General features: G+C 48.6%; 1 protein-coding gene across 6 annotated transcripts; it reads left to right on the forward strand.

Moving 5' to 3' along the window:
* Nucleotides 1-1,384: 1,384 nt before the first annotated feature.
* Nucleotides 1,385-24,677, forward strand: SCAMP5 (secretory carrier membrane protein 5). Of its 6 annotated transcripts, none has more exons than XM_057725159.1 (8): nt 1,405-1,493; nt 16,347-16,519; nt 16,849-16,903; nt 17,538-17,666; nt 19,856-20,012; nt 21,062-21,163; nt 21,598-21,715; nt 21,981-24,677. In XM_057725159.1, exons 3-8 carry the CDS (start codon nt 16,897-16,899, stop codon nt 22,173-22,175), a joined length of 708 nt encoding a protein of 235 aa, XP_057581142.1. In that variant the 5' UTR covers nt 1,405-1,493; nt 16,347-16,519; nt 16,849-16,896; the 3' UTR covers nt 22,176-24,677. The 6 variants fall into 6 exon arrangements, with proteins under 6 accessions (XP_057581144.1, XP_057581139.1, XP_057581142.1 ...); XM_057725158.1 differs by lacking the exon at nt 16,347-16,519 and adding an exon at nt 2,602-2,667 and having other exon boundaries at nt 1,412-1,493; XM_057725160.1 differs by lacking the exon at nt 1,405-1,493 and adding an exon at nt 6,122-6,195 and having other exon boundaries at nt 16,412-16,519.
* The last annotated feature ends 133 nt before the right edge of the window (nt 24,678-24,810 follow it).

Genomic DNA, 24,810 nt, shown 5'->3' on the forward strand with positions numbered 1-24,810 from the left:
ACCACTGGAACACCAGGGAAATCTCAAAGCTTGTCTTATAGTAGGATAGAGGGCAGTGACTTTGTGAGTGAACCAGGGACAGGATCAAAAGCAGAACCTCTCTGTCCCGCCCTGTAGCCCATGACTCTTCTGTCCTGACTGGCATAGATCATGCTTCCTGCTCAACACTCCATAGCCCCTGAGGCTCCCTCCCTTTCCTTGCCTCTCCTGTACTAGTTCCTGTCTGCCTTTCTTCACTCTCACCCCCTTTCTATCCCAGCTGTGGGAGTGAGGCCCCACTCCCAGCAGGCTGAGACCAGACAATGGGCCCTTATTCTGGGCAAAGAATCCCCACAGTGTCTCCCACCCACTGAGGCCCCCTTCCAGGCCCAGGATGGTGTGGGCGGAGGGCACTGTGGAGGGCAGGAACCATGGGCTGGCAGGACAGAGGGTGGCCCTGGTTGTAGATATCCCACAGGAGGTTTACGACATAAACATCACTTGCAATAAAAACCTGTCTGTCTTTCACTGCCAGCCCCATCTCTCCGAGTTGGTCTCTTGAAGCGCTCATTGGTTCTGGGCTTTTTAAACATTTACCCTGGTCTCTACTCACTTTCAGCGTTTATCTCTGCTTATCACAGTTTCTTTCTTTCTTTCTCTCCCCCTCCCTTTCTTTTTCTATTTTTCTTTCTAAGCCTCTCCCTTTCTATTCCTCTGTGTATCTTGTCAGTCCCTATTTCTCACCTCTTCCTCACTTCATCGTGCTCTCACTTCTCTCTTTCCTTGTCTTTTTTTCCTCTCCAAATCTTGATTTCTCCATGTCTCTGTCTCTTCCTGATTCTATGCCTCTACGTTCATGGCTCTCCTCTCCTGTCTTCTATGTCTATCATTTTTGGATTTGTGTGTCCTTGACTCTGTCTTGTTTCTGTCTCTTTATGTCTCATCTCTGATCTTCCATCCTCCATGCCCTCTCTGTCACTTTGGGCCTCTTGATCTGAAGGGCCTTCATCAGTAACCACACTCTTCTGCTTCCCAGGCTCCCTCTCACTCTTCCTTTCTGGTACGTCCCAGCGACTCCTGGGACAGGACTGGGAGGTTAATTCTCCCCAGTTTACAGATTTGGAAGCTGAGGCTGTGATTGCTGGTACCAGATTCCCATTTCTTCCTCGACGTTCTCGCCTTGCTCTTGTCCCCGCCGTGCCTGCAAACCACCTGATCGGGCCCTGTCCCTGGAACTTAGCACCTCGGACAGCTCCTGTAAGGTGCGGGGGTGGCCAGGCCTTCCTTCTCGCGAGTGCAGGAGGAGCGGCCCTAGAGGAAGCTCGGGAATCTCGCGAGAGCGGCTGCTGCAGGCAGGGGCTGCGCGGGCGCGCGAGAAACTGGCCTGAGACGCGCGCTCGCGCGCGCGCGCGCACCCCGCCCCCAGTCCCGGAGCCGCTCGCGGCCGGCTCCGCGCCGCATCGCTGGGTACAGCGTAGCGCGGTGGCCTTTCCGCAGCCAAGCGACAGCGGCGGGTGAGTTCCGGGCCTAAAGGCCCAGAGGAGGGCTTTGCAGGGAAGTTGGGCGCAGGACGAGAGGGAGTCACTGCCTCTCCAGCTTTGTACCCCCTACGCTTCACCTTTGGATGCAGGGGGCAGGTCGAGCTGGAGAGGTGGAGAGTCGAGGTGACCTTCCCTGTTGGGGCGGGAGAAGAGCGCCTCGGGTGCCCCAGGCCCCCCAACCCCCACCATCCCCATTCCTGGCTCCCGCAGAGGGAACCCGGGTCTTGGATGACGTCAAACCCCTGGATTCTGGAGCCTGGGCCTTGGGCCCTCAATACCCCCTCCAGCCCCACCTGGCGTTCCCTGGAAACAGGCCTCCTCTTAGGGATGGCGCACGCGGCCTGGGATGGGGGCGCCTGGAGGCGGGGTGACTGTGGCTTCCTTTGGGTCCTTCCTCACAAGAGGCGCCTGCAGGTGGACGCAGGTTGTACTCCCCAGCCCCCAGCCCCCGCCTAACCGAGGCTGCGGACCTTTGGACCGTTGGTCTGAGCCGTCTCAGGGTTTCAGGGGATGGGTGCATTGGCTTGAGTCTGGGGTCCGCCGGGGCTTAGGCGTAGTGTGTTGGGGGCGCCAGGTGAAGCTCATTCCAGCGCTGACAGGAGTCAGTCACGAGGATGGGGTGAGATATTTGGGAACCCGTCTCTGTCCTTGGCTCTGGGAACTCCTGATCTAGAGGTTGGGGAAACCAAGTAGAGTCTTGGACTGAGAAATCGCTCTCTCAGGAGGTTCAAAGCGGTAATGCCCCAGCTCCAGGATAAAGAGTTTAGGGAGGGCCAGGCAGAATTTCCCGTGGACACCAGGAGCACAAGAAGAAAGGAGGCAAGGGCCAGCGAATAGGAGGCTTCCTGGAGGAGGTGAGATTTGAATCAGAGGAGAGGTAACAGAGGGCATTTTGGGGGAATCGTCTGGGCAAAGACATAGAGGTGGGAATTAAGCATAGCTGTTGGGGAGCCTGGCCTGTGAATCCAAGACATGTGACTGTGCCCATGGGATGGGGAAATCTGGAGAATTTTGCAGCCTGTGCCCTACCTGTTCTGCCTCCAAGGGGCAGACCTCTGAAAGAGTGAAATGTTTCTTGCAGGGGCATGACTGGCAGAGAGATTTTGTTTGCGGCTGCACAGATCTTGCTACTTGAGACTTGCTCTGGGTTGGTGAGCCTGCGTTACTGAGAGAGGACTGACTGGTCATGGGCTACAGAAAAAGGGTTTTCTTAGGTCTAGCAAACCCATGGAGAGTTAGCAAGGTCCTGGAAGGGGAGCTCTGGTTAGCGGCCTTGGGCTCTGTTCCTGTTTCTTTAACCCTTTCTCTGGCAGGCTGGCTACCTCTGAACAAATTGATTCCCCTCTCTGGGCATCTCTTTGCCAGCACCTTTCTCTAGGGATGAAATAATAGGACTAAATACTGACCTCCCTTGAGGAAGCTGCTTGTGCTAGTTTAGAACGTCCCTCTCAGCTCTTCTCCCTCTTCCTTTTCTCCCCCTCTTCCTCTCCCTGCCTCCTCCCCACAGCAGTTCCTCTACAGGCTGCACTTCCTTCCTTGCTGATAGCCTGGAGTCTCTGAGGGTTTCCTGGAGGAAGTGTGGTACAGCAGGGTTCACAGAAGCTGTGGGCTTAGCCTGATTGGGGGAGGGCATCAGTTGCTCCACCCTCGGAGGGTGTCCAAGGCTAAAGCATGAACATGATTGACTGTTCTCTGTGCCCTGCCCTGTGCTGGGTCCCTCCTGGAAGCCCCATCCATGATGGAATGAGGAAGAGACTGGATGAGAGTGAGTGAGCACTTGGTGCCCAGTAACTGGTTCAGAATTTTAGCAGTGGGAGACACAGTAGGGGTGTCTGGAAGGGCTTCCCAGAAGAGGTGGGATGTGAGGAAAATAGTAGGTCTTAGAGGAGCTGACAGGGCTCTGATTTAGGGTCATTGGAAGCAGACAGGATGGCTTGATACGATCTGCATGAAGCTGGATTGTGTGGGAAGCAGGTCAGCATGTGGTAGAGAAGCGAAAGGTGGTGAGTGGGAGGTTTGTAGCTGATTGGCACAATGCCTTGATTGCCAGGCACAGGATCAGTAGGGACTACTGAAGAGTCATCATAGGACAGTGATAGCAATGTCAGGAGAGTACTGTTTTCTGAGGAAGAGTCATATTTCTGGGACATCAGGGCTGGGGATACGGGATTGGGTGTGGGATAAGGGGACCAGAGGTAGAGCAAGAGGGGAACTGTCCATCTTAGCAGATAGGCTGTAGGCAGACAGGAAGAAAATGATCCTTTCTATGCCAAGGATGGGGGCTCATGCTGGGGAGGAGGGAGGGCTGGTGAGTAGGGAGCTCTAGAACTAACCCCAGGTGTCTGTCCTGATCTGAAGCCAGACTTGACTCCCTTCTCTTTACCATGGACCTTACTGTCTTTACTATGGGACCGTCTGTCCTCCCAACTTCACAGTTAGAAATGGAATAAATTACAGTCTGTTTTTCTGAACAGAATTCAGTTAGTATTTGCTGTCGTATTGATAACTAAGGAGGTGCTTCCGTAGGCCTACATCTTCGGGGGGATAGGTAGCACCCCTGACGCCTCCCAACAGTATGAGAAACTCTCAACTGAGGAATAAATTGCTACTTCTCCCATTTTGCAGTTTAAGAACTTTGGTTGGCAGAGGCCAGTCATTGCTGCTGCCCCCTCCCCCAACACAAGTATAAAGACTAAGCCCTGATACAAGAGTAGAGGAGCCTGGAACCTTCCATTCCTGTGACCTCAGCCTCCTGTGGCCCTCCCAAGCCTCAATTCTCTCTGGGCTAACCATGTACAAACAAGGCAGCCTTGCCCTGTGCTCTGGCTTTGAATGCTGGTTTTCCCACCATCCATACGTTGCTATACTGACTTCTCTGTAACCATGGGCGCACCTTTGGGAGACGGCCTGGAACCAGATGGGGGTCAGGTTGGAGCCAGGGTTAGAGCCTCCTTCCTTGAGGCTCCTGCGATCTAGTTATTGCCCACCCTCCCCCTGCCTCTCTTCTTTGTTTTCCTGGAGGACATTTGTGCTAGACCACGGTTTCCCATTCTACATCCTGTTGTCTCATGGGAGGCGATGCCTTCTTTGGCCACCCTTTCTACCAGCTACACCTGAGTCTGGTCATCAGTAGCATGTGGCCCACCTCCAAAATCTTAAACTCCAGTATCCTTCTCTGATCACAGTCCAGTTTCTGCTTTACCTACTTTGGGACCTCAAGGAGACCTCAGGTTCTCCGACACCTCCATTATCTCTGTCTCATGAGCATGACACCTTCTGTGTCCTTCCTGGGCTCCGTGGTTCAGGATGTTAACCATTCTCTGGCTCATGCCCTCAATGGCCATGCCACTTTGCCTGTGTGTCCCACCCCAGCAACAGACCCCCTAATTCTGGATTCTACACTCAAAATGTGGAAAGCTTCTGGTGGCCATCATATACCAGGGCAGTCTGGTTCTGCTTCCATGGAGGGTCTCTAGCCTCAGCTGTCCCTCCATCACGTCTAGAAACTCCTTTCCTCTTCCCATCAGCTCTCCATTCTGTTCCCTGGGAGGAGTATTTGAAACTTGGACTATTATCCCAAAGCCCTTTACTCATGGAGAGGGTTTGTTGCAGGGCGAGGGGAAGGGGGGAGGTATGTGGGAGTTGGACCCACACCTCTATTTCTCCACTTCTTGAACCCCAGTAGAAGGAGGGCTCCTAATCTAATATACCCACTCCATGCTGTGGATGCTGGCACAACCTGTCTCCTAAGGTGCCAGTGTCTGTCAGCTCTTTCCCCTTCTACTGTATCTTCAGCCTCTCCAGTCTTTTCCTTAATAATACCTTCCTCCCAGCTTATAAATATGCTCAAGTCTCCTATCTGGAAAAACCTTTCCAACTGTATGTCTTCCTCTAGCTGCTGCCATTTTAAACCTATGGCTTAGTCTCATTAGAAAAGTGATATATGACTGTTGTAGAAATTTTAGAAAATAAAGATAAAAGAAAGAACAAATAACTTACAATCTCACTATCAAAAGATGGCTACTATTAATCCTTTAACATATGGTGTTTCATTGTTGACACTAATATTCTCTGTGTTATATTAAAGTCTCAGTTGAGTTTTTTGAAAGATTAGTCTGCTAGACTTGTCCCTCTTCATCTCCTCATGTTCCCTCACTTCTTGGCAGCTGGCCTCTACCCCACCACTCCCTGAAGCTGTGACCTCCTAATTGCCAAATCAGCCCATGTCACACCTGACCGCTCCCAGGCCATGGACGTTGTTGACCTGGTTGACCAGTCATTAAAAAGGTTGAGATAACCTGTATTCATTGACATGAAACATTTTCATGAGATATTGTTGAGTGGAAAAAAACAGGTTATAAAACAGCATGTATAGAATGATCTCATTTTTGTCATATATGCTTATATATACATTAAAAAAACCAAAAACCTAAAGGCCAGATTGTTAAAGGGGTGACCTCTGAGAAGGTAGATTTTGGAAGAACTTGTATTTTCTACTTTATGCACTTTGATTTTTTTTTTAACTTGCAGATATTTTTATACATGTTGCTAAAAAGCAACATAATTTCATTTTATTGGCATGCGGGATCTTAATTCCCAGGCCAGGGATTGAACCGGTACCTACTGCAGTGGAAGCACAGATTCTTAACCACTGCACCACCAGGGAAGTCCCAAGGTTTATATATATATAAAATGTTTATTTATTTGGCTGCACCTGGTCTTAGTTGCAGCAGGTGGCATCTAGTTCCCTGACCAGGGATTGAACCTGGGCCTCCTGTATTGGGAGCGTGGAGTCTTTTTTTTTTTATACTCTTTTTCTCTGGGGGGGGTGGTGGTGGAGGAGTGGTGGTCGGCGCTGCGTTGTGTCTTCATTGCTGCACGCGTGGGCTTTCTCTAGTTGTGGTGAGCAGGGGTTACTCTTCCTTGCAGTGCACGGGCTTCTCATTGTGGTGGCTTCTCTTGTTGCGGAGCAGGGCTCTAGGCGCGCCGGCTTCAGTAGTTGCAGAATGCAGGCTCAGTAGTTGTGGTATGCGGGCTCTAGGGAGCGTGGGCTTCAGTAGTTGTAGTGGGTGGGCTCAGTAGCTGTGGCTCGGGAGCTCTAGAGTGAGGCTCAGTAGTTGTAGCGCAGGGGCTCAGTTGCTCCGAGGCACATGGGGTCTTCCTGGACCAGGGATGCAACCCCGCATTGGCAGGTGGATTCTTAACCACTCTGCCACCATGGAAGTCCTTTTTAATTTTTTTGGGGAGCACAGAGTCTTAACCATTGGACCACCAGGGAAACGCCTCGAGGTTATATTTTTTTAAAAGAATAGAATCCTTCAGTGGCTCACAAGACTCAGGGGATAAAGCTCAAATCCTGCTGATGGCCTTCAAAGCCAGATGACGGGCCCCTCCCACCTTTCAACCCTATTTGTGCCTTTTCTTCCTTCCTTCCACTTTGGGCTTTATCTGTGCTCTAGTTCGTCCTGTTCCTTGAATTTGCTATGCTGTTGCTCTCCTGACCTTCCCTTTGCACCTGCTTTCCTGGTTCTCTCTTTTCCTGGCCAACTCTTATTCATCCTTCAGGATTCAGCTCTGATATCGCTTCCTCTGTGAAGCCCTCCCAGGCCCCTCTGTGTTCCCACAGCTTTGTGTACTTGCTCTCCTGGAGCACTTCTCAGGCTGTGTTGTAATTGCCCAGTGACTTCACTGCCTCCTCTACTACTTACTTCCTCCCTTTCAACTCAAGCTTGTCTCCCATATTACAGAGAAAACTGAAGCAGATACATGGGGCTCTCAACTGTCCTTTCCAAGGCCTCAAACTTCCCCCATTTGCTCGCATCGTGTTCTCCTTCCCATCTATTAGGATTGAGGCTGGTCCCACCTCTTTGCACTGGACGCCATACTTCTCCCCCTTTCAGGGGCTTGCTCCATGAATTAACTTCTGTCTCTACTGTAATTGCAGCTCTTCTCTGGATCTTTCACATCTCTAGCTTATCAACATCTTGAACAAACAACCCTTAGCCATAGTCCTCCCTGGACCCCCTATCCCACCCAGGTAGTACCCTATCTTTGTTGTCTTCCAAGGCAGGCTTCTTCAAAGTGCTGTCTACGCCTGCTCTCAGCTTATCTGTTCAACTATATAATTTGGCTGCTACTACCTCCCCACCCCCCACCCCCAACTCCCAGCTGCCACCGCCACCAAAGTAGTTCTTGTTGGGGTCACAGATGATTTGCTGTTGCTGAGCATACTGAATGTTTTTCAGTCCAACCCTTTTCATGCTGGACCTCTCAGTGGCATCTGGCACATTTGTCCACTCTCTGCTCCTGGCATTGGAGACTTCACACTCTCCTGGTTTTCCTCCTGCCTCATCAGCTGCTCTTGCTAATTCTTTGCCAGCTCATCCTCTTCTGCCTGACTTTTCTTTCTTTTTTTTTTTAAAACAGGGAATACATTTACATGATTCATAATTCAAAAAGATGTCCCAAATTTCATCAATCCTAAAATGAATATTTTGATATTTTCGAAAACATGGTAATGTCTGTGTCTTTAAAATTTTGGCATCTTATCATTATAAGTTGGTGGTATTTTTTCCTTTCTTTTGGTAAATAAGATAACAATCTATCTTAAAACTGATGGTCTCTTGGATTTGATGGTATAAAGATACATACTAAAAATTCTTCCTTTTACCAACCCCACATCTATTCAGTTCCTCTGGCCCCCAGGAACCACAGTTATTTTTTTCTTGATGTCCTACGAGAGATTCTTTGCGTATACATTACCAAGTGCAACTACAATTTATCTATCCCCGCCCCCCCGCCAACTTAAAAGTATAATTGACATAAACATAATGGTATTTGTACAACCTAATGATATTTGTATATATTGTGAAATGATCACCACAATAAGGCCAGTTAACATCTACCTCCACACAGTTACAGTTTCTTTTCCTTGTGATGAGAAATTTTAAGATCTACTCTCAGCAACTTTCAAATATGTAGTACAGTGTTATTCACTGTAGTCAGCATGCTGTACCTTACATCCCTGTGACTTATTTGTACTGGAACTGGAAATTTGTACCTTTGGACCCCCTTCACCCATTTCACCCACCCCTCAGCCCCCGCCTCTTGGAATCACCCATCTGTTCTCTACGGATGAGCTTGGTTGTTTTGTTTGTTTATTTGTTTTGTTTTGTTTTTTAATTTTATTTATTTATTTATTATTTTGGGGGGGTACACCATGTTCAATCATCTATTTTTATACACATATCCCGGTATTCCCTCCCTCCCACGACTTCCCCCCCCCACCCTCCCCGTCCCAGTCCTCTAAGGCATTTTCCATCCTCGAGTTGAACTCCCTTTGTTATACAACAACTTCCCACTGGCTATCTATTTATTTGTTTTTAATTTTATTTTGTTTTAGATTCCACATATAAGTGAGATCATACAGTATTTGTCTTTCCCTGTCTGACTTATTTCACTTAGCATAATACCCTCAAGGTCCATTCATGTTGTCACAAATGGCAAGATTCCATCCACACCAACATTTGGTTATCTCTTCTTTTTTTTTTTTTATTAAGCTCTTTATTGGGATATAATTGCTTTACATTCTTATACCAGCTTTTGTGGTACACCAAAGTGAATCAGCTGTATTTATACATATATCCCCATATCCCCTCCCTCCCGCGACTCCCTCCCACCCTCCCTGTCCTGGCCCTCTAAGGCATCACCCATCATTGAGTTGATCTCCCATTGTTATACAGCATCATCTTTTTGATAATAGCCACTCTAACACGTGTGGTGATATCTCATTGTGGTTTTGATTTGCATTTCCCTGATGATTTGTAACACTGAGCATCTTTTCATGTATCAATACCTTTTGGCCATCTGTACGTCTATTTCCCCAACTTTTTATTTTGAAAATTTTCAAAGCTACAGAAAGTTTAAAGAATAGTACAGTGATGGCTTCCCTCATGGCGCAGTGGTTAAGAATCCGCCTGCTCAAGCAGGGGACACAGGTTTGAGCCCTGCTCCGGGAAGATCCCACATACCGAGGAGCAACTAAGCCCGTGAGCCACAACTACTGAGCCTGCACTCTAGAGCCCAAGAGCCACACTGTTGAGCCCATGTGCCACAACTACTGAAGCCCAGGCACCTAGAGCCTGTGCTCTGCAGCAAGAGAAGCCACTGCAATGAGAAGCCCACACACCACAAAGAAGAGTAACCCCCCTCACTGCAACTAGAGAAAGCCTGTGTGCAACAACGAAGACCCAACGCAGCCAATAAATAAAGTAAATAAATTTAAAAAAAAACAGAAACAAACAAAAAAACAGTACAATGAACATCTGTACTAGGGTTCTTTACCTAGATTAACCAGCTGTTAACATGTTTTGACATTTGCTTTGTCTATCTGTAGCTATCTCTGATTTTTTTTTTTTTTTTAATTTTTTTGCCGTGCTTCATGGCTTGCGAGATCTTAGTTCCCTGACCAGGGACTGAACTCAGGCCCACAGCAGTGAAAGCACTGAGTCCTAACCACTGGACCACCAGGCAATTCCCTATCTCTGATTTTTTTTGCAGAACCATTTGAAAGTAAGCAGCAGACAAGACTCTCTATTTCTAAATACTGTACTTCAGCATGTATCTCCTAAGAACAAAGATATTCTCCTATGTAACCACAACACCTGAGAAATTTAACATTGAACAATGGTGTCTACTATTCAGTCTATATTCAAATATCTCTACTTGTCCTAAAAATGTCCTTCATAGCTGTGATTTATTTATTTATTTTTAAATTTATTTATTTACTTATTTATTGGTTGTGTTGGGGGTTCGTTGCTGTGCGCGGGCTTTCTCTAGTTGCGGTGAACAATTGGGCACTACTCTTTGTTGCAGTGCGTGGGCTTCTCATGCGGTGGCTTCTCTTGATGCAGAGCACCAGTTCTAAGCACGCAGGCTTCAGTAGTTGTGGCACGCGGGCTCAGTAGTTGTGGCACAGGGGGTCTAGAGCGCAGGCTCAGTAGTTGTGGCTTAGTTGCTCTGCAGCATGTGGAATCTTCCTGGACTAGGGCTTGAATCCATGTCCCCTGCATTGGCAGGCGGATCCTTAACCACTGTGCCACCAGGGAAGTCCCTATAGCTATGATTTAAAAATCCAGGACCATTCGTTGCAGTTGATTGCATGTCTCCTTAGTCTCCTTTAATTTAGATGAGTCCCTCTACAAATTTTTATCTTTCATGACATTAACATTTATCTTGGAGGACTTCCTAGGTTGTGCAGTGGTTAAGAATCTGCCTGCCAATGCAGGGGACGTGGGTTCGATCCCTGCCCCAGGAAGATACCACATGCCGTGGAGCAACTAAGTCCATGCTCCTCAACCCTTGAGCCCATGTGCCACAACTACTGAAGCCTACGCACCTAGAGCCTGTGCTCTGCAACAACAGAAGCCATGGCAATGAGGATCCCGCACACCGCAATGAAGAATAGCCCACACTCTCTACAACTAGAGAAAGCCCGTGTGCAACAATGAAGACCTAACACAGCTAATAAAAAATAAATAAATAAGTTTATATACAAAAAAACAACAAGCAAAAAACAAAACATTTATCTTGGAGAATTTCCCACAATCTGGATTTGTCAGTTTCTTTTTTTAAATAATTATTTTCAGATTAAGCATTTTGGCAATAATATTGCACAGATGATCTTATGTCCTTCTGTGTGTATCACATCATGAGGCACATAATGTCCTTTTTTCCACTATTAGAAATGCTAAGTTTGGTCACTTGGTCTGCCAGTTCCTCTCATTATAGAAGCACCTTTGCTTAATAAAGAATCTGGGGGGTGACAGACTGTGTGACTCCCTTCTTCCTTAGCCACCTTCCACCCAGTGGTTTAAGCAGCCCATTGATAATCCTTGCCTGCATCAGTTCTGACATAAGGGTTGCAAAATAATGATGTAAAAAATTATGTCATTCTTTCTATATTAGAACTTTTCTTTCCTCCTCCCTTTCTTTTTTGTATTATAGTGTACTTACGCATTCTTTTCATTCAGTGTGTTATGATCCATTACTGATGTTATTCATATTTTTTCTCCAGCTTTTTATTTTGAAAAATTTAAGCTAAAGTTGAAAGAATAATATAAGGGACACGCAAATAACTTCATCTGGATTCACCAATTGTTAACATTTGCCACATTTGCTTTGATTCTGTCTATATCTATCCATTCATTATTTCTTATTTTCTGAGCTATTTGAAGCAAGTTTCAGATATCATGACACTTTACCCCAAGCACTTGAGCACATATTTCCTAAGAAAAAGGACATTTTCCTACATAACCTCAATGACATTATCACACCCAAGAAGTGTAACATAGACACAATAATATTATCTATAGTCTGTATTCAGGTTTCCTGTTTCCCTCTTGAACCAGGATGCAATCAAGGTTTATACATCAGTTTTTGTTGCCATGTAGCTTTAGTCTCCATTAGATTAGAGAATCCCTTATCTTTGTTTGTTTGTTTGCTTGCTTATTTATTTGTTGTCTTTTAGGATGTTGGCTATTTTTTTTTTTAACAGTCCAGGCTGGTTTAGTTAATAGAATGCTCCACAACTTGGATTTGTCTGATTGTTTCTTATGATTAGATTCAAGTGAAATCCTTTGGGGCAGGAATACTGTGTAGGTGATGCTGCACATGGCAAAGTTTCAGAATCACCGCACTAGTACCAACAGTGACAGTAAACCTGCTAAGATGATTTCACATTTCTTTCTAGTTGTTTTTGCTCTTGAGATACATCCCTCTAAGAGAACACAAAGTACTGAGATCAAGTCACTTGGCCAGTTCTTTTTCCTGTGTGATTGTGTTATACTGTGTTTGCAGTTTAGATAGCTTCATTTGTTTTTTTTTTGTTTTTTTTTAAATAAATTTATTTATTTATTTATTTATTTTATTGGCTATGTTGGGTCTTTTGCTGTGCGTGGGCTTTCTTTTTAGTTGTGGTAAGTAGGGGCTACTCTTCGTTTTGGTGCACGGGCTCCTCATTGCCGTGGCTTCTCTTGTTGCGGAGCACGGGCTCTAGGCACGTGGGCTTCAGTAGTTGCAGCACATGGGCTCAATAGCTGTGGCTCATGGGCTCTAAAGCACAGGCTTGATAGTTGTGGCGCATGGGCTTAGTTGCTCCGCGGCATGTGGGATCTTCCTGGAGCAGGGATCGAACCCGTGTCCCCTGCATTGGCAGGCAGATTCTCAACCACTGCGCCACTTAGGAAGTGCTGCTTCATTTGTTTTTGTTTATTTTTTTATTTTTTTAAATAAATTTATTTTATATTTTTGGCTGTGTCGGGTCTTCATTGCTGCACATGGGCTCTCTCTAGTTGTGCGAGTGGGGGCTACTCTTCGTTGCAGTGCTCAGGCTTCTTATTACAGTGGCTTCTCATAGTGGTGGCTTCTCTTGTTGCAGAGCACAGGCTCTAGGCACACGGGCTTCAGTAGTTGTGGCGCATGGGCTTAGTTGCTCCATGTGAGGGCTCTTCTTGGACCAGGGCTCGAACCTGTGTCCCGTGCATTGGTAGGTGGATTCTTAACAACTGCACCACCACGGAAGCCCCCGTTTTTGTTTATTTCAATTTTAATGGTTCTCTCCAATTTTTTTTTTAATTAATTTTTTTTTTTGGCCTTGTCTTGTGACTTGTGGGATCTTATTTCCTCAACCAAGGATCAAACCTGGCCCCGTGAGTGAAAGGACCAAATCCCAACCACTGGACTGCCACGGAATTCCCTGCTGTTTCTACTTAACAGTATATCCTGGAAATCATTCCACAGCAGTTCACAGAGATTATCTTCATTCTTTTTTACATCTATATATTGCTCCATTGAATGATGTACCATAGTTTATTCAAACAGTTGCATTTAGGTTGCTTCCAACATTTTGCTATTGCAAAATAGTGTCACGTTGAATAACATGTATTTGTTGTTTCTTATTTGTGGTTAAATAACTAGAAGTGGATTCTGGGGACCTAAACAAAAAATATTTTTATTCTGCTCTCCCCTCCTTTTTTTTTTTTTTCCCAATATGAAAGGTAGCATAAACTATTCTACGTCTTGCATTTTTTCAATTACTTGTAATTATAGAACTCTTTCTATATCATATTTTTAAAAATAGCTCTACCATTTATTTAACCAGTCTGCTCTTGATAGACATGCCAATTGTTTCCAATCTTTTGGTATTACAAACAGTGTTACAATTAATGTAGCTGTGTAAGAGAATCATTTCATACTTGTCTCTATCACACCTGTCTTTTCCATTTGTAGTAGATGTTGTTAGGTTTTTATATCTGTATTTGATTTCATATCACAAAGGGACCACAAAAGATTATAATTGCCTAAACTTAGTTGGATCCAGAGGAATTTGATTGGAACTCTAGGAGGATTTGCTTTTCTTTTACAGCAAACTTTTTTAAAAATTATTTTATTTTTATTGGCTGCATTGGGTCTTCGCCACTGCACACAGGCTCCCTCCAGCTGCGGCGAGCAGGGCTACTCTTTGTTGTGATGCTCGGGCTTCTCACTGCGGTGGCCCCTCCCTCTGCAGAGCACAGGCTCCAGGAGCCCAGGAGCACTGGCTTCAGTAGTTGCAACGCATGGGCTCAGTAGTTGTGGCACATGGGCCCAGCTGCTACGAGGCACGTGGTATCCTCCCAGACCAGGGCCCGAACCCGTGTCCCCTGCATTAGCAGCCAGACTCTCAACCACTGTGCCACCAGTGGGAAGCCCCTAAAGCAAACTTTTAATTGAAGTATAACACATAGAAAAGTACACAAATCATAACTGTATGCTTGATGAATTTTCACAAAGTCAACACCTCTGTGTCACCAGCACCCAGATCCAGGAACAGACCATTACCAGCACCCCAGATGCTTGTGTTCCCTTTAGGATAATAGTCTCCTGACTTCTAACACCGTAGATTCATTTTGTTTGATTTAAAATTTTTTTTTTTTTTTTGGCTGCATTGGGTCTTTGTTGCTTCTTCATTGCATGCGGGCTTTCTCTAGTTGTGGTGAGCGGGGGCTCCTCTTCATTGTAGTGCACGGGCTTCTCAGTGCAGTGGCTTTTCTTGTTGTGGAGCATGGGCTCTAGGCACGCAGGCTTCAGTAGTTGTGGCACATGGGCTTAGTAGTTGTGGCGCATGGGCTCAGTAGTTGTGGCTTGTGGGCTCTAGAGTGCAGGCTCAGTGCTTGTGGCATACGGGCTTAGTTGTTCCACAGCATGTGGGCTCTTCCTGGACCAGGGATTGAACCTGTGTCCCCTGCATTGGCAGGTGGGTTCTTAACCACTGCGCCACTGGGGAAGTCCTGCCCGACTTAAACTTTATAGAAATCTCTGTCCAACTTTTAGATGTTGCATTGCCTTAGTGCTTGGTCGTAGACCATTTTCTGTTTTTTGTTATATCTATATTTATCTACCAAATATAGATATATTTATATATATATATTTATCTACCAAAGTTATTGTTCTGGTAAAATGATCTCATTTGCCTTAGCATTAACTCATCAACCATTACCTGATGTATGTCTCAGCCAGCACAGGCCTCCTGCTAAGCTTGCGACCCAAACATTCCCAAAGCCTACAAGGCAGCCCTGTCTGTGGGTCTCACAGCACCTCTGACTCCGTATGTTCGTAATGAAGCTTCTTTTCTTCCTTGGGACCCTGTGCCTCTTCTCATGGATGCTTCTCATGATGGGGCTCTCGGTAAACAGCCCCACCATTCACTCAGTGGTTCAAGCTGGCCGTGTCTTCATGATGGCCTCCCTCCCCCAACACCCCAAATCCACCTGTTTCCCTTCTAACTTGCCTCCCAAGTCCCTCAAGAATCACACCTTGCCCACCTCACCTCTCCAGACTCCTTTCCTGCTGCCTCTCCATGCATTCTCTGCTTTGGCCACAGTGGCTTTCTTTCCCTTACTTAGAAGCATGAAGCTCCTTCCTGCATCAGGATATGTGCATGCTTTCCCCTCTGCCCATGAAGCTGCTGGGCCTTGGGTAACTCCTCTATATTCTTCAGGTCTTCCCTTATGGCTTACATTTAATTTCCATGACTCCTCAGACCAGATCACCTAATACAAGGGTGAGTCAAAAATTATCCTCACTCTGGCTGTAGAATTTATTTTAATTAACTTTTAGAAAGGACAAATACATCATTTTTTGACATAATCTCCTTGCTTTTCAATACACTTTGTCCATCTGTCAACAAGCTTTTGTATCCCCTCATTAAAAAATGTCTTAGGCTGAGCTGTGAGCCACGAATGCACCACTGTCTTCACTTCATCAGAAGTGAATCTTCGTCCTTGTAGGGCTGCTTTGAGGGGACCAAACAGGTGAAAGTCTGATGAAGCAAGATCAGGACTCTAGGGAGGATGCTCTAACACCTCAAAACGAAGTTTTTGCAGTGTCGACAGCTCTTCAGTAAGCATCTCTATCCATTCATACACACTTCTCCGAGACAAAACACTTTCTCCATACTGTGCATAAAGTCTTCGATAAATAACGGCATCAGGTACATCCTCAGACCACAAAAAAATGAATCACCGCACGCTGCTCTTCTTTCGTGCACATCACAAGTGGGGCATCCATTTTTGCTCACACCACAGTCACAAATGAGCTGATGTAACGCGTTCACACCTGCACAGCAGTGACTGGGGAGACAGTAGCCTTGAACAGAAAACACTGATAAGACAGTGCGGCCAACAGAAGTTTTAACATAACTGGAGTGAAGATAATTTTTTGACTCACCCTCGTATATGCTGTGCATGTTTTCATAGCCCTCCTTCTCTTTGATATTATTCATTGCAGAGATTATTGACTGTTTCATGCCAAGGACAGGGACCACATCAGTCTTATTCATGCTGTCTCCCCAGTGCCTGGCAGATTAAAAATGCTCAAGAAGTGAACTGAATGACTGAAGGCAAAGGCAGGAAGAGGGGAGGCCAGCCCATGACTGAGGCCAGGGCTCTGCCACGTTCAAGGTCAAGAATAGAATTTCTTCTTTCAAAGGTCCCCTCAGGCTTTCTCTTTCACTTGACTTGCCCTGCCTGAGGTATCTTCCCAGTTCCTTTCCCACCTCCTGATAGGATTTTCTGAAGATAGATTTTATGCCTGGAGGCACAGGGTGGGAGTTCCTGGAAGGGTGTAGCTGGTGGAACGGTGACTCTGTGAGGTGGGAGCTGCCTCATTCCACCACGGGAATGTGAGAGGGGTCCTGCCCCAGGGGGTTTCCAGCCTGGCTGGGGCTAAGGAAGGACTAGGTTGGGTGAGCCGTGATCCTCAACCTTCTCTGGCTCTTCTTTCCTTCCAGTTCAGGACAAAGAGGTGTGGACAGGCCACTGGGCTGGCTGGTGCCATCATGTCAGGTAAGGAGAGGGTGGGCCACGTGGGTAGGATGTGGCAGGGAACTTAGGGTGGGTGGCCCTCTTCTTGGTCCCTTTATGCCCCCTAGTTTTTGAAGGTCGGGTTCTTTCTGTCCTCTTGCCCCTGGGTCTTCCCTGGTCCCCCACTGAGACCTATCTATCCAAGACCCTCACTGTCTAGCCTTCTGTCAGACCTCTGACCTGGGGACCAGGGATAACGTATCCTGATGCCCCGGTCCTACTGTCCATCTGACTGATAAGCAGCATGGGTGGCTCATTCTCCATCCTCTCTGTCACCAGTACTCTCTGGTACTCTGAGTCCTTTTCCTTCTGGTTTCTGAGTTGTCTGGTTTCCAAAGGCTTAGAGCTGGAGGGACCTGTAGGGACTATCTAGTTTGACCCCCACCCCACTGGATAAACTGAGGTCTGGAGAAGGGTTGTGAATCACCCAAGAGCATGAGTGTTGGAGTGGAGGTTGGAACCCATGTCTCCAGACTCACCATCCTGGGTGGGGATAGCAAAGTGGCCTGTGGCCACAGGGGCCAGGAAGGCAGCCCAGGCCAGGGAAAGAGTGGTTATATTGGATCATCAGGGAGGTGCACATTGAAGGTGACACCATGTGATGTGCCTCACACAGAAAAAGTGAACAACTTCCCACCGTTGCCCAAATTCATCCCACTCAAGCCATGTTTCTACCAAGACTTCGACGCAGATATCCCTCCTCAGCATCTCAGCATGACCAAGCGCCTCTACTACCTCTGGATGTGTGAGTGCTGTGGGATGGGGGTGGGCCAGAGCTGGAGAGTGGGGGAGGGGGAAGGCTGGCAGGTGCTGGGCATTGGGACGGGGTGCCCACAGGCCCGGTGTCCTTCAGCCTCACTCGCAGCCTCTGTGTGGCCAGTAAGCCTTTCCCTGCCTGGCTGCTGCAGGCTCCTCTCCTGGACCGACTCCTCAGCTGGGCCTCAGTTTCCCTCAACCTCCCATCTAGGCCTCTCCCCACCTCCCGGTTACAGAGCAGCCGGGTGGGGGTCTCTGTGGTGTAATTCCTCATTTCTTCCCCTCCTTCTCCTTCTCACTGGAGCAGTTTTTCAGGGAAGCGCCGGTGACTGCCTCAGGATTTTGGATTTGGAGAGGAATCCTCGCCTCAAAGCCTCATGTGTCTTGCTTTCTCTGGAAAATTGCTCAATAAGAACATTCAGTTGGGATTTAGGAGATATGGGAGGAGGCTGGGCTGGTCACTCCACTTCCCAAGCGGCAGGCTCCTCATTTGTAGGAAAGAGGGTATTGGATCAGTGATTGCTGTGGTTTCATGTAGCTCTGTGTTAAGAGTCTAGAGTTCAAATGTTCTAAGGTTTTGAGGTTGAGAGTTTAAAGGCCCCAGTTTCTGATGGTCTGCGGTAGTAGAATAATTACAGCAGGGGTACTACGAGTAGATTAAGTGAGCTGGAGAGAGGTGGAACTGGGAAGAGAGATGTAAACCAATATAAAAACAGGTGAATGTCTGTTCTATGAAAAGAGCAAATAAAATCAGTGAGAACACCAAGGTTCCAGGAAATCTGGAGGCAGTAGACAGGGATGGAGGAAATACAGCTGAAACTCACAGAAAGAAATGCTTACCCTCATTGTGAGGGGCCCTGACAAGGGTGTACCTACAGAGGTGACAGTGTTGTCAGGCCAGACTTGGGGAGCACTGGCCCTGGACTCTGCCTCCGAGAAGATCTCATCCAGGAGCTGGATTTAAGGGCTATAAATATCTTCCTAAATCCTCACTAGGTGCCCGCCAGATGCTTTGTTCCCAAGGAAATGTATATAACCCTTGAGATGCTTAAGGGTTCTATTCAGAAGCCAAGACCATAGATGCCTGGCTATTTGAGGCCAGGATTAAGCCTGCCTTCTTTTGTTTATTCAGCAAGTCTTTGTGGAGGCTTAAAGAGAATCAGTCTAATAATGTTCGAGGAAGGGAGCACCCTTATGTCAACTGACCTGGGTGTTAGTATAGTATCAGATGAGGAGACTTGAGGTCCCTGCTGGCTGTGACTCAAAGATACAGTGATTCTGAGGTTCAGCTAGATTATGTGGGCGCAGGGGAGGGGGAGCCTGGGTCTCACTCTTGATGAGCTTTTAGTTTGGTTTGATGGGCTGGGATTTGTACTTGGGGAAGCATGAGAGCGCCCAAGTCTTCAGGAAGTCAGAGGGATTGGAGATGTATAAGGCCACAGTAGCGAAAGAAGATTTCTTGGAGGAGGTGGCATAACAGTTGTCTGGGAAATGAATTAAAGAAAGACTCAGATCCCAGCCACTGCTGCCTACCCGTTTAAATGTGGGGCGGATGGTGCAATGGCTTAAAGAGATGTTTCCTTTTACTTTCCCCTTTTCATGCCCTACCTTGCAAGAGAAGATGGAAGATGGGTTTCCTGTGCCTTGGGCTTGGTGATTGCTGTGGGTCTGGGATGGCCAGGGCCTGTGGCTGTTCTTATAAGGAGAAGAGCATTTCTCCCAGGCTGAGGCTTTGGGACCCTTCAATACGGCTTGCTGGGCTGAGGCTCTGAATTCCTGATCTGGAGACTCTTTGTTCTCTGGATTTCTCAGATCCCCAGGAACAGGTGTGGGAGGGGGTTGGTCTGAGCTCCCAGTTTTCTTTCTTACAGTCTGTACTCCCTCTGTGTGTGTGTGTGTGTGTGTGTGTGTGTGTGTATGTGTGTCTTGTGTATCTGTGTGTGTGTATTCACTGATGTGACTTGTGGGTGTGAATCTGTACAAATGCGGGTTGCATGTGTTTCTGTATGTCTACATCTTTCTGTGCTTGTGCTGTTTGCCTGTTTGATTGTGGGTCTGTGTTGACCTGTGGGGATGTGTGTCTGTGTCTGGGTGCTCATGTGTTTCTGCATGGGCCTCGGTGTCTGTGTGCATGTCTGGTGTCTGTCTCTGTGTGTGCATGTGTTCCTGGGTCTGCAGTGAATAGCGTCACGCTGGCCGTGAACCTGGTGGGCTGTCTCGCGTGGCTGGTCGGAGGCGGGGGAGCCACCAACTTTGGCCTCGCCTTTCTCTGGCTCATCCTCTTCACACCCTGCTCCTACGTCTGCTGGTTTCGGCCCATTTACAAGGCCTTCAAGTAAGTGATGGGTGCTCAACCCCAGCTCCTAACCCTGTCTGTCTCTTCTTTACATATTTTCTCACTCACTTTTTTTTTTGCCATCCCCCAAACTCACTGTTCCTTTGATACCCTCAGCTCAGGCTGCCAGGTAGGACTTAGGCTTCCTGGGAGCTCTGGGCTGAGGTGAGAGGGCTGTAAGTTAGAACCTTCCTTCCTCACTCTACCCTTGGGTGGGGGCGACATAGAGGCCAGGCCTGGTCTCGTTTTCCCTTCCCCAGGCAGCTAGCTGCATGATAAGTTTTGCCAGTGGGGCCACCTGTCTTGATGGAGCAGCCCATCCTTGTACCCGTGAGGCTAGCTGCTTTGGAGCCAAGTGGACCATCTCTCCGTGTGCCAATGGAACAAGCCATCCATGTGCCACTGACACTATTTATGTGCTAATGAGGGCATCCAACTCTGTGCCAAAGAGACGACCCACCTATGTATCAACAGGGCTATCTGTCTTAGTGCCAGTGGGTGTGTGCCTTGCATCAAGCTGGATTTTCAATCTTTGTGCCAATGGAGTATCCCTCTCAGTGCCCGTGGGACCTCAAATACCTTTGCCAATTGGACCCATCCATGTGCCAATTAGGTATAATCTTGGTGCTGGTAGCATGCCCGTTCCTGTACCAGTGGCACTTTCTATCTTATGGGACCATCCATCCATGTACCACTGGAGCTAGATGTCTTGATGCCAGTAGGCTTGTCCAACCCTTTGACAGTGGGGTTGTTGTTATTCCTGCCACAATGGACCCATCTCTTTCTGTGCCAATGGGGCCAACCATCCATGTACCCGTGAGTGGACCACTGATGAGGAGATCTCTCTCTACGTAATGTTGTACATGCAAGCCTAACACATGGAAACTTGCGAAGATCCATGGGTAAATGCTGTCCCATTTTGGCCTTTTCACTAAGGCCTTTAAATGTCTTCTGTCCATTGTGTACTCACTTAAACTTGGAAGGACTTGGGAAGGCAGGGAAGTCCTGGCCCTCTACCCAGCTGATGGGAGCCATCTCCTCTGTTGCAGGACTGACAGCTCCTTCAGCTTCATGGCATTCTTCTTCACCTTCATGGCCCAGCTGGTCATCAGCATCATCCAGGCTGTGGGCATCCCCGGCTGGGGTGTCTGGTAAGAGACTGGGGTGTCTGGGACTGACCCAGGGCTAGCACGGTGGCACCTGGGGTACGGCCTTTGCTCACTTCTGTGGGCTAAGCTGCCTAGCCTGTGGGAACACCATGAGTTATTGGAAATGTGAAACGATCCAGGATAGTTTAGTAGACACAGCCATAGCATCAGAGGGAAATGAGAACCTTGCAGTGGTTTTTAGGGGTACTGAGGGGTATTAAGCATCATGAGATAACCAGAGGGAAGGAAGCCTTATGTCTGAGGAGCTTGTTTCCTGAGCCAAGGGTTCTTCCTGAACCACTGACACAGGCCCTTTGCATCCAATGATATGGTCTCTCCCTGTGGCAGTGAGATGGTCCCTTCCTCTAGTGGGGTGGCTCCTGGGTACCCCTCCCCTCACCATGCCAGGCAGCCCCACACCTGGCCTGTTTCTGCAGCGGCTGGATTGCCACCATCTCCTTCTTCGGAACGAATGTTGGCTCCGCGGTGGTGATGCTCATTCCCACCATCATGTTCACGGTCATGGCTGTCTTTTCCTTCATTGCCCTCAGCATGGTACGTGGTCACCTCACGGGGTAGAGGGTGGTGTTGGGAGGGGACTGTGACCTGTAACAACGCTTCTTCCAAGGTATAGGAGGACCCAGAGGTCTTCCAAGGGACTCACTCTGGAGTGGCGTGGTGGGCTTTGCTCCCAGTGCCGAGGGCATGGGTGGGAGGAAGCGCTGGCTTTTACGGTGACTTGTCTCTGGCTCCCGTGTCTCTTCCGGGTGGGCTCCCTCTTCCCTTGGATTAACCCTTCCTTGTGCTTCTCCTCCTACAGGTTCATAAATTCTACCGGGGCAGTGGGGGGAGTTTCAGCAAAGCTCAGGAGGAGTGGACCACGGGGGCGTGGAAGAACCCGCACGTGCAGCAGGCGGCCCAGAATGCAGCCATGGGGGCAGCGCAGGGTGCCATGAATCCGCCGCAGACTCAGTATTCTGCCACCCCCAACTACACATACTCCAATGAGATGTGAACCAGCCGAGCCTACCGGGAGCTGGCTGGGGGCCAGTGGGACGGGGGCTCAAGCCACATGTGGTGGTGACCAAGCAGGGTTCCCCCTTCCCTTTTTCTCCTCCCCGACTTTGTACAAAGAATCAGAGTTATATATATATATATATGTATATGTATATGTATGTGTACATCCCCTCCCCCACACCCTTTGGATTCTGCTCTCAGCACTCTGAAAGCTGTGGGCTGCACGTGGAGCTGTCCCGTGCGGTGGTAGCTGTGTCTGTGTCCCCTTGTGAACAGTGTGCAGTGGAAGTCTCTGTTGTTGTGGTGCTAGATGTATGTTTAGAACTAAACCAGCCCCCACCCTCCACCAGGCTGCCCCCTCTGACCTTGGCCCAGGAACCCTTCATGGGGCAGGGGGAGGCATAGCAGAGAGCCTGGCCCCCTCCCAAGGGTTATGAGCTGAAACTGTTTCTACTTTTGGTCTTACTGGAAAGCAGCAGTATTTAGCACCCATGGGGATGGTAGCGGGGAGGGTGGAGCCCTGCAGGGGATCTTCCCTTGCTCCTTCTGATCTGGTTCTCTCCCCCGCTCTGCCCCAACTTCCTCCTCCCCTCCTGCTGTCAAATTCCTGTGGTCTCTTCTCCTGCCCAGGGTCTCTCTCTTCTGTATATGTCTTTTCTTTGTCTTCTCCAAGGCTGAGTGTCCCAGTTGTATCTGCTTCTGAGACTGAGCCCATTCCCAGATCAAGAAAGCAGACGGGGAGTTGAGCCTTAGCCCTGATGTGGGAGGGCATACAGCCGGAGATGCAGAGCCCACCTTGGGTACCTGAATCTCAGGAGATGGAAACGCAAGGCAGGCTCCTCTCTTCCCTGCCTTGCCTTCCCCTCCTTCTTTTCCCAGAGACCCCTTGAGCCCCTCTGCTTGTGTCCCTCCCCATACTCCCAGCTGCTGTGACCTGATTCTCCTACCCTACCCCTGCTGTGCGCTAGGTGGCATCTGCCATCCACAAGGGCAGATTCCACTGCCTTCCCTGAAGAGCTGGGTGGTGTCCAGGCAATTTTCAGGTGGAAAGGTGCATCTGGAGCAGAGGGTATGTAAATAATTATTGGTCCCTGGGTGACGTTTGGTTGGCCCAAGCCCTCTGAGCAGGTGCTAGGTGTTTCTGAATGACCATTGGATTCCTGGGAGCAATAGCTATTCTGTTTGGGTCTGATAGAAGGGGCAGGCTCAGAGGGCTGGTCCTGGAGGGAAGATCAGAGGAGAAAGCAGGCAGGGCCCAGTGAGAGGGGATCATGCATCCCACCCACCCAGCTTGCTCTTGGTCATAGGGCAGTTCTGGGCACTTGAACTCAAGGCCCAGGAAGAAGCACAGGCTTCTTCTCTGTGCAAGCACAATGGCTGGAAAGTGATTTCAGGTTAGGTGGGGTGAGAGGGGAGACTCTCTGGCTCTTGTTTTTGTATCAAATCAAGATTACTTGCTTCCCTATGCCTACTAGACTTGATTCTTGGCCCGTCCTCACCCTGTGAGAACCCCCTTTCCCTTCCAGGACAGTGATTGCAGGCCTGTGGGGCTGTTCTGTCGCAGGCATTGTGAGAATGTTGTTGGTAGATGCCCTGGCTCTCTCGGGGGCCTAGGAGAGAGTGGATTCTCGCCCAAGGGGCAGCTGCCCATTTCTCACCCACCTCCCACTTGGGCTATTTGGCTTGAAAAACCAAACCCCACCTGGCCACTCTGGGTGGCTCCAGCTTGGAACCCAACACCTGGATTTCCAGGTGCCATCCTGAGCTTTGAGCTCCAGGTACTTCATTTTCCTATAAGGGGAGCTGGTCCTCTGGGGAGTTATCTTCCTAACAGTCCCCTAGGCTTGGGCCAAGGTGTGATTGGCTCTCTCCTCTACCACTTTCTCTCCAGAGAGCAGTTGTCACTGCCCCTAGTACCTGAAAAGAGACCCTAGGTCTAGGTTCTTCCTCCCCTTTCCTCTTTCCCTGCCCAGACCTCTGGCTCCCTTTCTCTTAGTCTCTTTGGTAACTCCAGTAGGCCTGTGGTCCAGCGGCCAGCCCTGCATCCTTGACCTTGACCTGGAGGATGCCACCTTCAGTCAATTTCCTGTCCTACCTGCCTTTACTCTTTCCCAGCTCAGACCTATATGGCCATGCCCTGGCTCTGCCCTTAGGAAGACCTGATGCCTGTGTGTGGCCCAGCTTGTCCAGGCCCTGGGATGCTGCATCTCCAGGCAACTATGCACTTTCCTGGGGAGGGAACCAGTATGAGAAGTGGGGGCTGGGCACAGATTCATCTCCGCTGGATGGTCTGGCTTGAGGGTTGGGTGAAGGAAGGCCCAGGTCAGTTCTGGGAATCCTCAGGTCTTTGGCCAGCCAGTGACCTGCTTTTGCATTCTGCTGGTGCCCACTGCCGCTCCTTGTTTCTGGGAGACACAGACCATTCTCCAACTGGCAGTTGACCTGCCTGAGCCAATGTGTCTGTCTGAGGTAACTGAGTGAACCATAATAAAGGGGAACATTTGGCCCTCTGTGTCCTGCTGTGTCATGTGTCTTCATGGGGGCCTGTGTGGAGCCTCACCGTGGGCTGTGGGCATGGAGGTAGGGTGGGTCAAGTGGGTCTGTGGCCTGTCATTCCCAGAGGCCAAAAGCCA

Source organism: Hippopotamus amphibius, chromosome 2, assembly GCF_030028045.1.
Source record: "Hippopotamus amphibius kiboko isolate mHipAmp2 chromosome 2, mHipAmp2.hap2, whole genome shotgun sequence".
Lineage (NCBI taxonomy): Eukaryota > Metazoa > Chordata > Mammalia > Artiodactyla > Hippopotamidae > Hippopotamus > Hippopotamus amphibius.

Excerpts from the sequence above, each read along its gene's own strand:
- SCAMP5 (XM_057725156.1), top strand. Across the intron at positions 17,667-19,855 it reads CCTCTACTACCTCTGGATGT|TGAATAGCGTCACGCTGGCC; the intron begins GTGAGTGCTGTG and ends CTGGGTCTGCAG. Across the intron at positions 21,164-21,597 it reads ATCCCCGGCTGGGGTGTCTG|CGGCTGGATTGCCACCATCT; the intron begins GTAAGAGACTGG and ends CTGTTTCTGCAG.